At 30.3% G+C, this 15,000-nt stretch overlaps 2 protein-coding genes across 17 annotated transcripts in view; one reads left to right on the top strand and one right to left on the bottom strand.

Annotated features, from left to right (window-relative positions):
- fbxo8 (F-box protein 8) overlaps window positions 1-11,051 on the top strand; it is an 18,234-nt gene extending 7,183 nt beyond the window's left edge. The window contains exons 3-6 of one of the 2 annotated variants that reach the window (XM_087236331.1): window positions 1,395-1,521; window positions 2,052-2,170; window positions 3,734-3,930; window positions 8,860-11,051. In XM_087236331.1, coding sequence (XP_087092457.1) covers window positions 1,395-1,521; window positions 2,052-2,170; window positions 3,734-3,930; window positions 8,860-9,047 — 631 coding nt within the window. In that variant the 3' untranslated portion in view covers window positions 9,048-11,051. 2 annotated transcript variants of the gene reach the window in all.
- Window positions 1-15,000, bottom strand: part of cep44 (centrosomal protein 44) — a 217,257-nt gene that overhangs the window by 20,617 nt on the left and 181,640 nt on the right. The window lies entirely within an intron of this gene.

Here is a 15,000-nt window from a genome sequence, read left to right as displayed (position 1 = left end):
ACTTAGTTCTTCGTCATGCTCTTTTCTTTCATGTGTAGGGTATTTTAAAAAAATCAAGTTTAATGTTTTGATAACTTCATTTGTATTTCACGTGCATTCAGGACTCGCAATGCAGGTTTGTGCACCGTCTGTTATAGTGACTGACTGTAATGTAATGTACTATAAAACTGTAGTTTGTCATTCATTTTTCATGAGACAGTTATATATTGATGGTTAGTTGCATAATTTTAAAACAGTTTAATGATTTAAATTCTTTTTATTGGATATTATGTCGTTCAATGCAAATACGCATGACTTTACGGAGAGCTTACGACCTACTGCAGTTTGCCTTCAGAACATGTGGTGCAACTGAAGTAAGATCAAACTTTGCTAAAAACTAGCTAGAAGTTACTAAGCCTCTAGTGAGTGGACTTCAAATAAAAAACTAAAATAATATATCTGTATAATTTACATTTTTTTTCCAAGTAATTATTCCAAACATTGTTTCAATTGCTTTGATGTGGAGTAAAAAGTATTATTTTTGCTTTTAGATTTCTCACTATTTTGAAAGAAAGAAAGAAAGAAAGAAAGAAAGAAAGAAAGAAAGAAAGAAAGAAAGAAAGAAAGAAAGAAAGAAAGAAAAGATGTTATGAATAGTGTTTCAGCTGCCCTATGATAAATTTTTTCCAATTACAACTTATTACACATAACTGAATACATGTATTATACATGTATACAAGTATTCTAAGTATTCACATCAATTTCTAATTATTCAGTAATCAATACAGTTGAACTCAGAATTATTAGCTCCACTAAATTATTACCCCCCTGTATATTTTTCCCCAATTTCTGGTTAGAAAGGAGGATTTTTTTCAAAACATAATATTTTACTATATACTTTAAGATACTAGCATTCAGCTTAAAGTGATACTTACAGGCTTAACTTAATAATTAGATTAATTAGGCAAGTTAGGTTAGTTAGGCTAACTTATTGTATAACAATGGTTTGTTCTGTAGACTATTGAAAAAAAAATATTGCATTAAGAGGCTAATAATATTAACCTTAAAATATTTTTGTTAAAAATTAAAAACTGCTTTTATTCTAACTAAAATAAAACAAATAAGACTTTTAAAAATATATTATAGGAAATACTGTGAAAAATTCCTTGCTCTGTTAAACATTATTTGGGAAATGTTGGAAAACGAAAACATTCACAGAAGGGCTAATCATTTTGACTTCAACTGTAAATATTAATTTAAAAAGCACTTAGATTCCATCAATAAAAATAAAGTGATATATGCTCTTATATTTCTAAATTCTAACTATTTAATACTAAATTTTACTAGTAACAATTGCTGTACATTTCAGCCTTTTCTCCAGTTCAGTGTCTTGTTTTTCTTTGTCTGCCCTCTAGCCTGTGCAAGTCCACTTGGGGTCACTGTTCCATATACAACCGACGGCTTCCATCTGGATTTTCCTACAGAAGGCTCTACTTGGAACTGGATGAAGGAAGTCTAACCTTTAACGCCAACCCGCAAGAGGTATAAAACACACACTTTTGTTCCGTCTCACCACAATAATGTCTCTGAGCCATTTAATGTTTAAATGGGCAAGAAACTGAGAAATTCTCATAGCCACAGTGTGTTTTAGAAACACAATTCTGACCAAGCTCAACTATGATTAATATGATGGTTTCCACCTCCACCCATAACCCAGCAATGATCATACTGCAGACTAAATATATTATTTTTACAAGCTCACCTAGAATGAATAATGGCGCATGACATAGGCTTTTAGACCACAACCCGGATTAAATTAAAATGGATGGGTTTTTTTCTCATGTGAGCGGCTCTTAAAACATCATTTCTATTCAGAGATGCATTTGAATGTCTAGACTCCCCCTCGCTCGTGTCTTAGGTTAGATTAGCAAAGCTTTAGCTGTCCACTTAAAGGACATGCGATAGCCTTGCTCCGGACTAAAGCATGGTGTCTGGCTAGGAAAGCGCACCCCTCCTTCTCTGTTTTTTGCCCTAATCCCCACACCCTGTTTTATGTGGCTTCTTTCATTCAGGGTATTAGTTACTTCATGTCCAGAGGTATTCTTGTGGAGCACCCGAAGGAAATCGCCAAGTTTATATTCTACACCAGAATGCTGAACTGGAAGATGCTGCGGATTTATCTCGATGAACGGTTTGTTTTTTGCAATTTTTAAATTTTTTTTTTGGCATGTACGTATTAACATCACTGACAACTGTTACCGAATTACATACTTTAAAACAATAAACCATGGACTTATTTGGAAAAAAACAAACACACTCACATGTATATATTTTATCACATAAATGTAATTGAGAACACAATATTAATAATAAAAAAATAATAATATAAATAATAATTATATATCTATATATCTATATATATATATATATATATATATATATATATATATATATATATATATATATATATATATATATACATATATATATATATATATATATATATATATATATATATATATATATATATACATATATATATATATATATATATATATATATATATATATATATATATATATATATATATATATATATATATATATATATATATATATATATATATATATATATATATATATATATATATATATATATATATATATATATATATATATATATATATACATACATATATATATATATATATATATAATAAATTCTTTATTATTTTTATTAAATAGTAGTAGTAACAATAATAATGTAAATTATTATTATTATTAATCGCTTATGTTATGGTAATTTTTCTTTGGTTTTTATTTTTAGAATTAGATTTTGTTTTTATATTATTATTATTTTAATTTGATACATTTTAGTATTATGAAATGCTTTACAGTTGGCACAAAAGTAATTGTAACTTTTGTAAATTAAAGTAAATTAGTACTTTTTTAAATGTATATAATTTATTTAAATATAAGAACACACACATATACGTAAGCTGTGTCTCATTTCAGAGGCTGCATCCTCTGAAGGATGCATTGGAAGGGTGCTACATCATTGCGGCACGACAAAGGCTGTCTCATATCAAATTTAGTTTTTCAAATGCAGCCTCAAAATGCATCTTTCGTATCCCAGGTAATGAGGACACAACTGTTGGATCCTTTCCAGCCTTGAACATCCCAAGATTCATTGCGCGCTGATAACGGCAGGAAGTTTTTGATAGAAATCTCCGGATTTATGATATGAAAATAGGTTTTATTTGACTTGTATATCTAAACACATGTTAAAAAACAAAAAGAGTATGACGTGTGTGTGTGTGTGTGTGTGTGTGTGTGTGTGCGTGCGTGCGTGCGTGCGTGCGTGCGTGCGTGCGTGCGCGTGTGTGTGTGTGTGTTTACTTTTAAATAAATTTATATATAATATAAATAAAAATATATATGTTTATTTTTACAATTAAATTTTAGTTTTTATTATTATTATTATTATTATTATTATTATTATTATATACTATAACTACATTATAAATGTATCATATGTTTTTTATAATTATATTATTTTGATTAATAAATTATTAAATGTTTGCCCAAATTTAATTTTATTTATTTTTTCATCATTCGGTTGTTTTAGTGAAATAAAAGTCAATTAAAAGAACTGTACCCATATTTAGAGGAATATAGATAATTACGGTCATTTTCTAAACATAAATAATTCTGGTAATAGTAACTAGAGTTTATTTAAATGTTTGTGTTTTTAGGCGAGATGTCCTGGATGAGCTTGTCACACTTCATAATTTTAGTAACCAGTTCCTCCCTAATGCACTGAGAGACTTCTTCAGACACATTCATGCCCCAGAGGAGAGGGGCGAATACCTGGAGACCCTCATCACCAAGTTTTCACATCGTTTCTGTGCCTGCAACCCCGCTTTGGTTCAAGAAGTGGGTTTAAGTCCTGGTAAGTGCAGTACAACACAATCATGAAAGCACTTAAAAGCGTCTAGTGTGTACACGCAGCATCAACATTATTGTGGTTTGCTTTGCTGGTTGTCAAACTCAAAGTAAAGTTCACAGATTTATTTTTTTTTTTTTTTTGCCACAGACAGCAGTTAAATCTGAAACACTGGCTAATATTGCCATAGATACAGATGATTAGTATGCAGTGTATTGTTCTTTGTCAGTCGTGTTTTAATAGCTGCAGATCTGCGTGATTCTGCCTTTGTATAGAGCAACATGTGAGAAATCCTTGTACTAACAGTGTCGTTTACTTCTAAAGCCGAGCTAAGCCAACTGGCTTAAAGTGTTAGCAAAGGAAGACCCTGCTTCTCAGTCCAACCAATTGGAGGCCACTCCTGTAATAACATGTGACCTGTAGTGCGTGTGTGCTACTGTACAAGCAGAATGATTTATTCTAAATTACTGACAGAACTCACTCTTCAAGCCAAGACGTGCGCTTCTAAAATAGTTTTCATATTAAAGAGTGGAGGGTTTTTAAAAATCATGTGCACATTTTTATAATATTTCATTACATGTAATTGTGTCATTTTTAGGGGCAAAGTACTCTATCATTATTAATAATTATAGTAGTAGTCCAAATAGTATAATATACACTCGGAAAAATTAAGTAGAAACCATTTTCATTCATAGATAGACAGTAAATTCAGTGTTTAGATTTAGAATTGATTACAGTGATGTAGCAATTTTAAAGTACAGTATTTTCTTGTAGAAATGTACTCTCTCAATCTGTTTTAACTTCCAAAAGATAAATAGTGTATTCTGAATTTAGTATAATTAAGTATTAGATGTTTTGCTCCAAATGCTTCTGCCTGTTTCAAATAGAAAAGTCAATTGTAATAGTTACTAACAATTGCAAATTTACATTTTAGTTACCTTTATCTTTTTTACCCTTATACATTTAATACTTTAAAGTTTCCCATTTTAATTCCAAGTTTATATTGCATAACTTTGAGTTATAATTACATGATTTGTTTTAAGTTTTGCAATTCTCAAAATATCACAGTTCTGAGTTCTCATGCGATTCCAAGTTTGCATTCTAATTTTATATTGCACAAATTCTGAGTTTGTTTGCTTAATTAAAAAAAATTGGAATTTAAATCAAGCAATTCTTTATTTCCATATCAAGCTTGTTTGATAAAAAGTCGCAATTACCTTGTTAAAGGAAACAAACTTCCATAATGTACATACCTTATATCACCATTCTATACATATGAAGGGTTATTTAGCAAAAACAAACTGCGTAATAAAAGTGTTTTTGATGTGAGGTAATATAACTCAAAAGCACTCAAAAAAAATAACTCGTTGGATGAACTCAACTTATTTAGCACCAACTAAAAAACTATTTACCCAATTAAATGCAACTGAGTTGATCCAACATGATTTTATCAAATAAAAGTTTAAATACATTTGTATTTTTATTTAACTTAAACTCAAAGGTCTGATAATATCATGTGTGTCTATTAGGTGTCGTACATTTCAAAGTCTCTTAGTTTTATTTGAAGTTATCCTAAACAACTAAAAGAGCCATTTAAGCATATTTCATGAGTTACATATACAGCTGACTGAGACTAGAACTAATTTTAGGACAGTTATTGCTCGCTGAGCAAAGCAACAAACTGTATTTTTGCTAATTAAGCTGCCAACAACCAAAGCATGAATGCTTTTGCAAGGTGGTCATCTCAAAACTCGATGAAACTCTTCCAAATCTTAAAATTAAAGTGAAGATTAAACTCTAACAAGGCTTTCTATTAACTTTAAACACTTACAATTACTTTTATTGTCAAATTTTCCTTAATTTAATCCAGCGCAAAGTATGCTGGAAACTACAAATCCCCTAACCAGGTAGTTCCCCAACACAAAATGTTTAAATTAACTTAATGGTTTACAAATGTAAGTAGACTAAACATAAAACAAATCAATTGGTCAAAAAAATTACAAGAATTGTGTTGTTTCAGCTCATTTTATACAGGTAGTTTGAACAAGCAGCAGTAATCCTTTTTTGAGTGTGGGCACTTTAAAATACAGTGAATATATATATATATATATATATATATATATATATATATATATATATATATATATATATATATATATATAATTTATTATTTTTTATATAAATAGCTTCATAGTTAATCTAGCCTATTACATGCTGAAATCTTGATTGAAAATATTGACTGTAATTTTATTAAGTTGTATTATTGAGTCATAACATTGTCCAATAAGGCTTGAATTAATTTAACTAAACTAAATATGAACACTACAAAAACTTTTTATCAATCTTAGATGATATTTGTTTCTTACTCAATGCTAAAAACGGAATAAAATTGTAGTTGCAATCTCAGTACAAACTGTTATCACTTTACAAAATGGAGTGATAATTAATAAAATTGTGTTTTATTAATCTTAGATGATATTAATTTCTTAGTTAATGCTGAAAATGCATTAAAATCATAGCTGTAATCTCAGTACAAACTTATCATCTTATTACATTGAGTTAAGGACTAATAAAATTGTGTTCAAACTAATATTAACATAGCAACTAATAAATTTGGATTTATTTTCCTCACTGTTGATTTTAATCCATTAACTAACCTTTACTAATGAGACTGTATAGTGAAGTATATTAACTAATTTAATTTAACTTTATTAACTAATTTAATTATAAACATGTATACATACAAATAACAATACACAAAGCATTTTTGTTATTATACCTGTTAAAGTAACTTTACCTACAGCTTGGGTAAATATATCGCTATAATACCATATACCACGAGAAAAGCTTCAGCAATTAATCACAACACAACAATCTGATATATTTTGAGATAGAATGTGATATAAACCTATTGTGAGGTATCAAACGGTGATTCTCTGTTGCGTTTTTTCAGACTTCACAATACTTTTGCAGTTTAATTTGGCTATACATACATATATACGTACAGTCGTATCTATATTTAAAGTAATTTTTGTTATTTTACCTGGTAAAGTAACTTTAGCTATACAGCTTAAATATATTGAGATAATACAGTATAGTGTGATAAAATCTTCAGCAATTACTCGCAACAAGAAAGTCTAATATATTTTGTGATAAAATGTGATAGAAACCTCATTTTTAAAACGTAACCTCTATGTTGCAGGTTTACAGACTTCTGAAGTATTTTTGTTATACCTGTATAAGTAACTTTAGCTACACCTTTGGTAATATCACATTAACACCATATATCCCGATTAAAACTTGAGCAATTAATCACAACAAGAAGATCTGATATATTTAGTGATAAAATGTGATTGAAGCCTATAAATGTGAGGTAAAATAAACTGTTTCTCTGTTGCAGTTTTACAGACTTTACAATACTTTTGCAGTTTAACTTGGTTATACATGCAAATCTACATACAATTAAACAATATTCAATGTGTTTTTGTTATTTTACCTGTTAAAGTAACTTTAGATATATACAGCATGGATAAATATATTGTGATAATACCTTAAACTGCGATTAAAATCTTTGGCAATAAATCGCAACAAGAAAATCTGATTTCTGACATTCTGACTTCTAAAGTATTTTTGTTGTACCTGTTAAAGTAACTTTTTCTGCAGCTTGGGTATACAGTATATTGCAATAATACTCTGTACTGCGATAAAATCTTCAGCAATTAATCGCAACAAAAAAATCTGTTACATTTTGTGATAGAATGTAATAGAAACCTAATCTGAGGTCACAAACTGTGTTTCTCTGTTGTGGTTTGACTTCTGAAGAGTTTTTATTTTTATTTTTTTTATACCTGTTAAAGTAACTTTAGCTACAGATTTGTTAATATATTGTGAGATAACCTTATATAGCGACTAAAAACTTTAACAATTAATCCCAACAAAAAAAACGGATACATTTTGTGTTAGAAACCGAATGTGAGGTGACAACCAGTGTTTCTCTGTTGTGGTTTTACAGACTTATAAAGTATTTTTTGTTATACCTGTTAAAGTAACTTTTACTGCAGCTTAAGTATATATTGTGATATTACCATATACTGCAATAAAATCTTCAGCAATTAATCGCAACAAGAAAATTAATACATTTTGAGATAGAATGTGATAAAAACCTAATGTGAGGTGACGAACTGTGTTTCTCTGTTGCAATTTTACAAACTTTTGAAGTTTTTTGTTATATCTATTAAAGTAACTTTAGCTACAGCTTTGGTAAATATTGTGATAATTTTATATATCGTGAAAAAATCTTCAGTAATTAATCACAACAAGAAATTGTGATACATTTTGTGATAGAAACCTAATGTGAGGTGAAAACCTGTGTTTCTCTGTTGCGGTTTTACAGACTTCTAAAGTATTTTTTGTTATACCTGGTGAAGTAACTTTTACTGCAGCTTAAGTATATATTGCAAAAAAAAACGTATACTACGATAAAATCTTCAGCAATTAATTGCAACATGAAAATCTAATACATTTTGTGATTGAAACCTGATGTGAGGTGACAAACCGTATATCTGTTTTGTAGTTTTATATTTTTTGTTATTATACCTGCAAGTAACTTTAGCAACAGCTTCTGTAAATATATATTACGATAATACCATATGTTGCGATTAAAAACGTAAGCAGTTAATCGCAACGTGAAAATCTGATACATTTTGTGATAGAAACCTAGTGTGAGTTGAAAAACTGTGTTTCTGTGTTGCAGTTTTACAGACTTCTGAAATATTTTTGTTTAACCTGTTAAAGTAACTTTAGCTACAGCTTTGTGAAAATACCTTAGATTGCGATTTAAATCTGTAGAAAATCAGATATATTTTGTGATAAAATGTGATAGAAGCCTATAATTGTGAGGTAAATGAACTGTGTTTCTCTGTTGGGGTTTTGCAGACGCAGTGTACGTGCTGTGCTACTCTCTCATCCTGCTCTCCATTGACCTGACCAGTCCTCACGTAAAAAACAAGATGTCTAAGAGAGAGTTCATTCGAAACACGCGACGGGCCGCTCAGAACATCAGCGAGGACTTTGTAGGCCACCTCTATGACAACATCTATCTGATCGGCCATGTGGCGGCCTAAGCACTACAGCGCTCGACACGTTAGCGAGACATAAAAAAAACAACATTAGCAACTTGCACTAGGAAGGATTCTGCTTTAAGAAGGAACACTGTCAGGTCATTTTAAAACTGAAGTCTCAAGAATTTAGCTCTCAGTATGATGTGCTGCATTTCTACTAAGCAGAGGGCAGGCCACGATGTGAAGAATCCACAAAGCAAGTCAGTTGTTAGCAGGCTAGCAATGGTAGCATATACCGCTAAAACATGCAAAAACCTTGTAGTTACGTGAAGATATACGAGATAAGCTATGAAGTCAGTTATAAAGCTGAATGTAGGCTTTATGGGGTTTGAGTCAAATTTACGACTATTTCCTTCCTCGCTGTTCTTTTTTTTGGGGGGAAGGGGAGGGAGTTCATGCTTATCAAATGAATGTCAGCTTCTTATGCTATTCAGGCAAGGTTAATGACATTCAGTCCACGGTCACTGTGATAAAACAGACTAAAACAGCAGAACTCTGATATCGGTGTCGAACAAAAGCATTTTTAATTTAATTCTGTCTGTAATTTCTTATTTTAGGAGACTTTGTGTTTGTGCATCGTCACTTATGTCTCGTCTTCTTTTAGAAGAGTAAAACCCACCAGACATTGTATGCACTGAATTTTTTATTATCTATCTTTCTTTGTTTTGGTCTCTTTTTTTTCTCTCTTTTTTTTTTTTGGAGTTTCAGAGAATCTATTAGGTATGGATTTGAATAAAATTGTTTTATTCTATTAAGGTCTGATTTCTAGCAAATTTAAAATAAAAGAATTGTCATTTATTTTTATTTTTTGAAAACAACAGAATAACAAATGATTTAATGTGTTGTGACTGAAAATCATGGTTATTCCACAAAATATTGCTTTCTTTACTCTTCTGAATTATTGAAAACGTTATTTTATTTATTTACTGCATCACAAAATGACAATATTTTAAATTTGGAAGAAATGCCACCAGTAGCTTATAGAATAAGTTTTATTTCAAATAAAACAATATTGTCATTTAGGATATTTGTTTCTCAAAGAAAAAAGACAGAATAACAAATGTTTTCATTTGTTGTGATAAAAAGTCAGGCTTATTCCACAGAATGCTGCTTTATTTACTCTTCAGATTTGTTTAATTATTATTATTTTATTTAATTCAACAAAAAATGACAATGTTTATTTTAAATTTGGAAGAAATATCATCAGTTGCTTATAGAATAAACCAAATTTACATTTTACTGAGACGTGACTGAGATTTTAGGTGATCTCTTCATTTTTCCCTTAGCTTTATATAAAGTATAAAGACACTTGATATACAATGAATTTTTTTCTAATAATACATTTGACAGCTACTGTTTAAGTTAATTATTTTCTTTCAGTTCATTGATGTGGGTATTTTTCATGCATTTCAGGCTTTTCTTTTATTTAGACTTTCAATTGGGTGCCAATAATGAGGAACAATTACTAAACATACACAACTATAAGGAAAACATTATTATTCACACGGGCTGCATATAGTTTAATTTAATATTGACCATTTTATTTGCACATAATGTACATATTTAAGTATAGAGATTTATAAACATGAAATTTTATTTTGGAGTATTTTAAGACTATAAGACTTAAAAGAGTGAATTCTCTTTTGCACTTTTTTTTGCATATTTACAATGTTATGAGCGCTCAGCAAACTGCTACATCCTTTTATTTGTGAAGTGTCATACCAACGAAGCCTAAATAATTCTGATGTTATCCAGTGCTGAATTAACTGTAAATCTAATATCAGATTACAGCTCATCTTTCCCTGGTTCTTTTTGTCTTCTTTTCTTTTAATGCTCTGCATTCATTAGGTAATTATCCAGCAAATAAAATTCTCTTTGAACAAATGTTCTTAACTGTAATTAAACAGTAAAAAAAGATTTGTTTAATATAGGTTTCAGAATGATAACACTGGACTAACGCACTTATAGATTGTATATCATTAAAATAAAAGTTTGAAAATCCCTGTATGTCTTGTTTGTCTATTGTTTAATTGTTTTATCAGAAACATTTAAATGGGGAAATACAATTTTATGCAAATTTTATAATTTGCTAGATTATGTCTTGTACAATTATTTTTTACAAGTGTTTTTTCACAGAATTTCAGTCAATTACGCTACTTCTTTCTTTTATCAATGAATCAATTAATTTAAGTTTAAGAAAAAAAATTAGGCATCATTTATTGTTATTATTTTTATTCAAAATGATATGCTGCTGCAAAATTAACAGTTTATTTAATGCAGGTCTTTTATATTTATTTATTCATTCGAGACAAATTACTCTAATGGAATTTATTTTATAAGAGTATTAATATGGCTTCTAAAATTGGCTAGTGAGCTTGATAAAATGTAATCTTTGTTAAAATTAAGATATTACGCTATGATTTTTTTTATATAAAAATAATAAACCCTGTAGCGTTTAATAAATTATTTTAAACTAAAAGCATTATTTTCACACACTAAAAAAACATTTATTCAGACTGGCTCGAGTTTCCATTTGTATTTGAATACAGAACAGATATCCAAAACTACATATTATGCGTACATGAATTACATTTAAGACAAAACACTGAAAAATATTCCCTTGTGAAATAAGTGCGTCAAATTGACCCGGTTTTCCCGTTTCATATAAAACAAACAATCGATTCATTGTATTACTTTTCCCGATGTGTCAAGTTAAATGGTGAAACAAAAGAACAGTTTCAATCAATTAAAATACAATTTCCAGGTATAACCTAGCTAGCAGGCTCGTACCTTTTCTGTTTTGTCCGTGTATTTATCAACGGCGTGTCGTTAAAATGTTGTTTATTTGAGGTGACGTTATGTTTCTCAGGTCTAATGGCAGAATTTTGGCTATAATTTGGCATGATTGATGAAGTCCTTGCCTTCGCTATGACTGCATTTCATCAATATAACCGGCTCAGCAACAGCGCGAGCCTTTCTGACGCCTGAAATTGCGTCTGGTCAACCTGACACCGCGGAGAAAACGCAAAGACCTTGAGTTTTTGACACGTTTGTGATGACAGAGATGGTGACAATAGCTTTCCAAATAATACGATTAAATAAATTACACGTAGCCCGATTTGATTGTAGGCTTATGGCGACACAATAATTGTGTCTTTAATTATGTATCACTACACGAATCGATATTGGCCTAGTTTTGGGATATTATATGTCTTTAAATAGGCCTATCTATTTTATCATTTAACTTTTTTTACATTTATTTTAAGTTTTGATGAGGTGTATGCTGTTTGAACAAATTAAATAAAAAAAAAACACAATACAACAAATCGATACTACAAAAACAAAATAAAAAAATGATTATTACAACTTTTTAAAATGCGCTTAAAACTCAATGGGAAATTATAAAAGACATTAGGTTAGCCTATAATACTAATTTGGAAGCAGAAGCTGATCTGCACGACATCACGTATATCCTGCATGTTTTCTTGTTATTATTTTGGAAAAGCTTCTCATCATGGGACGTGATGCGGAGTATTTAATAGTGTTTTTCTCACTCAGTTCGTCCACATTATGCCAAACATAATGATGCTCCAAAAAAAAAAAAGAACCACAACTGCCAACCCAAAAGGTCTCCGGTTTTATATCAAATGTCTTCTGTAATTGGATTTTTGGTTTTAGTTTAATATAAACGTTTATTGTCGGGGGCATGGAAAATACCAGTTAGACACACAACCGCTGTCTTTGAAGTGGATCAATATGAACATTTTTGTGTGGTGAAAGGCAGGGTCATTAATGCAGATCCAATGAAGGTCACAATTAAAGCAATATGTCGTTTTCTTCAGTTTTAAGCTCAGTTTTACTCTGGATATTGTGTAAATTTGTTTCGCGTAAATTAATTTGATTTCAAACTCTGGTTTCAATAGTCTTGCTCTTGATAGTCTTGCTATTTTCCCGTGTTGTATATTCTTTATGATCTCGTTCTAATTTGCACGTAGCCCACACCTTTATGAGTTAAAAAAAATGTAAACAATACAAATATGGATGTGGAATTGTAGCTGTTCTGTGTGGTGACGGCAGGTTGTTTAGGCTGGTTCTCTGAGGTGTCTTCCTCTATAATTCAGGTATAACCCAGACCCTGCGTTGAGGACGGCAGTGCCCCTGTTTCTATAATTGCTTCCTGCAAACCACCCCCCACCGTCACCTCAAACGCAATTCAGCTTTCTGTACTAAATAATCAAGAATTTCGGAGTGAGTGATTATATAGCTTGATTGACTTCCTTAGTCATATGTCAACGTTAAGACAATACAACGAATGACTTTTTTTTTTTTTTTTTGCTGAGAAAAAGTGTACCAGACTATGCTGGTTTGCTGGTATCTTAACGGGGTCAGACATATCTACCTTCCTAAACCGATTTCAAAAGTATATTTTATACATTCAAGAATAGCCTTTTTTCTTTCTTATACAATGTTGTCAAAAAATAGGGGTCATATAGAGGTCATTATATGATATGGCAGAATATGCAAATGAAATAAATAAATAAATAAATCACTCCCAGAAATAAAGGTACAAGAGCTGTCACTGTGGTGGTACCTTTTAAAAGGTACATTTGTATTTAAGGGTCCATATTGGTACTTCAAATGTATTTGTTAGTACCATTTCAAGAGATGCACTTTTTACATTTTAGTTACTAAAATGTAAAAAAATTTACATTTTAGGTTTTAGGTACTAAAATGTACCCATGAGGTCTATGAACCCCTTAGTTACAAATGCGTACCTTTTGAACAAGTAACCCCCCAGTGACAGCTCTTACCTTTGTTTCTGAGAGTGATCATTTTAGTTAATCCCAGTGAAAGCTCTGTTTATTTTTGAGAGTGTCATCGTTATGCTTGATTATTAGATTTTTTTTTTTTTGATGAACTGCTCTGGTCTTACAGACAAATACGCTGTAAAAAATGGGTTCCACACGATCGGGACAACATAAAGGAAAGTTAACGTAGGCTGCACAAAACAATTGAACACAAGTGAATTAATCATAAAAAAACACGAGAATGGTGTTATTTCAGCTCATTTTAACTAAGCAGTTCGAAAAAACAGCACATTTCACATTAACTGTTTTGCAAGAAAATAAAAATAAATAAATAATTAAATAAAACTGCTGTTATAATCACTGAAGCTGCTAAATATATCTCTCGCGAATTATCTGCAGTTTATAGTTAAGGAGCCTTTTAAACGTGGGCTAAATTTAGCTGTGACTAATCTACACGACTTAGATTGGCTACTGCAATCATTAGCCCAACAGAAACGTGTTATAGTCTGTGTGTGTGTGTGTGTGTGTGTGTGTGTGTGTGTGTGTGTGTGTGTGTGTGTGTGTATGTATATATATATATATATATATATATATATATATATATATATATATATATATATATATATATATATATATATATATATATATATATATATATACGTGCCTGTGTTCCAGCCGGGTAATCCTTCTAAAATTAATACAAAAAAGGATTTAATGTATAGGCCACGTTTTAGCTTATTAAAATGCCTAACCTCCTCTAGATATGCTCATTTGGATGCAGGAATTCGACCCCGTATATTAAATCAACTGCTGATGGACGCGCCTGTAACTGCATTTCCTTTTGCACGGTGCCACATTAAATTGACCTTATATTAAACAGATCTCTCCCTCACAGCCTCATTTCCATTTGCGAAAAAATGATCAATAAGCCTATGCAGGTAAAAATAAATAATGTAACATTTGCAAATATAAATGTAAAAAAAATTGAAGATTCACTGTTCCAAACCAAATCGGCTAAAACGGGGAAAAAGTGAAAATAATGGAAAATATATATATATATTTTTTTATTAAACGAAGACAATAGGCCTACATAAATACAGTCTAAAGACAATATGGACTAGGCTATATCTCTAAACATATGTCCCTTT

The sequence above is a fragment of the Danio rerio genome, chromosome 1 (genome assembly GCF_052040795.2).
Source record: "Danio rerio strain M-AB ecotype USA chromosome 1, GRCz13ab, whole genome shotgun sequence".
NCBI lineage: Eukaryota > Metazoa > Chordata > Actinopteri > Cypriniformes > Danionidae > Danio > Danio rerio.
This window is presented reverse-complemented; position numbering and strand designations above follow the sequence as displayed.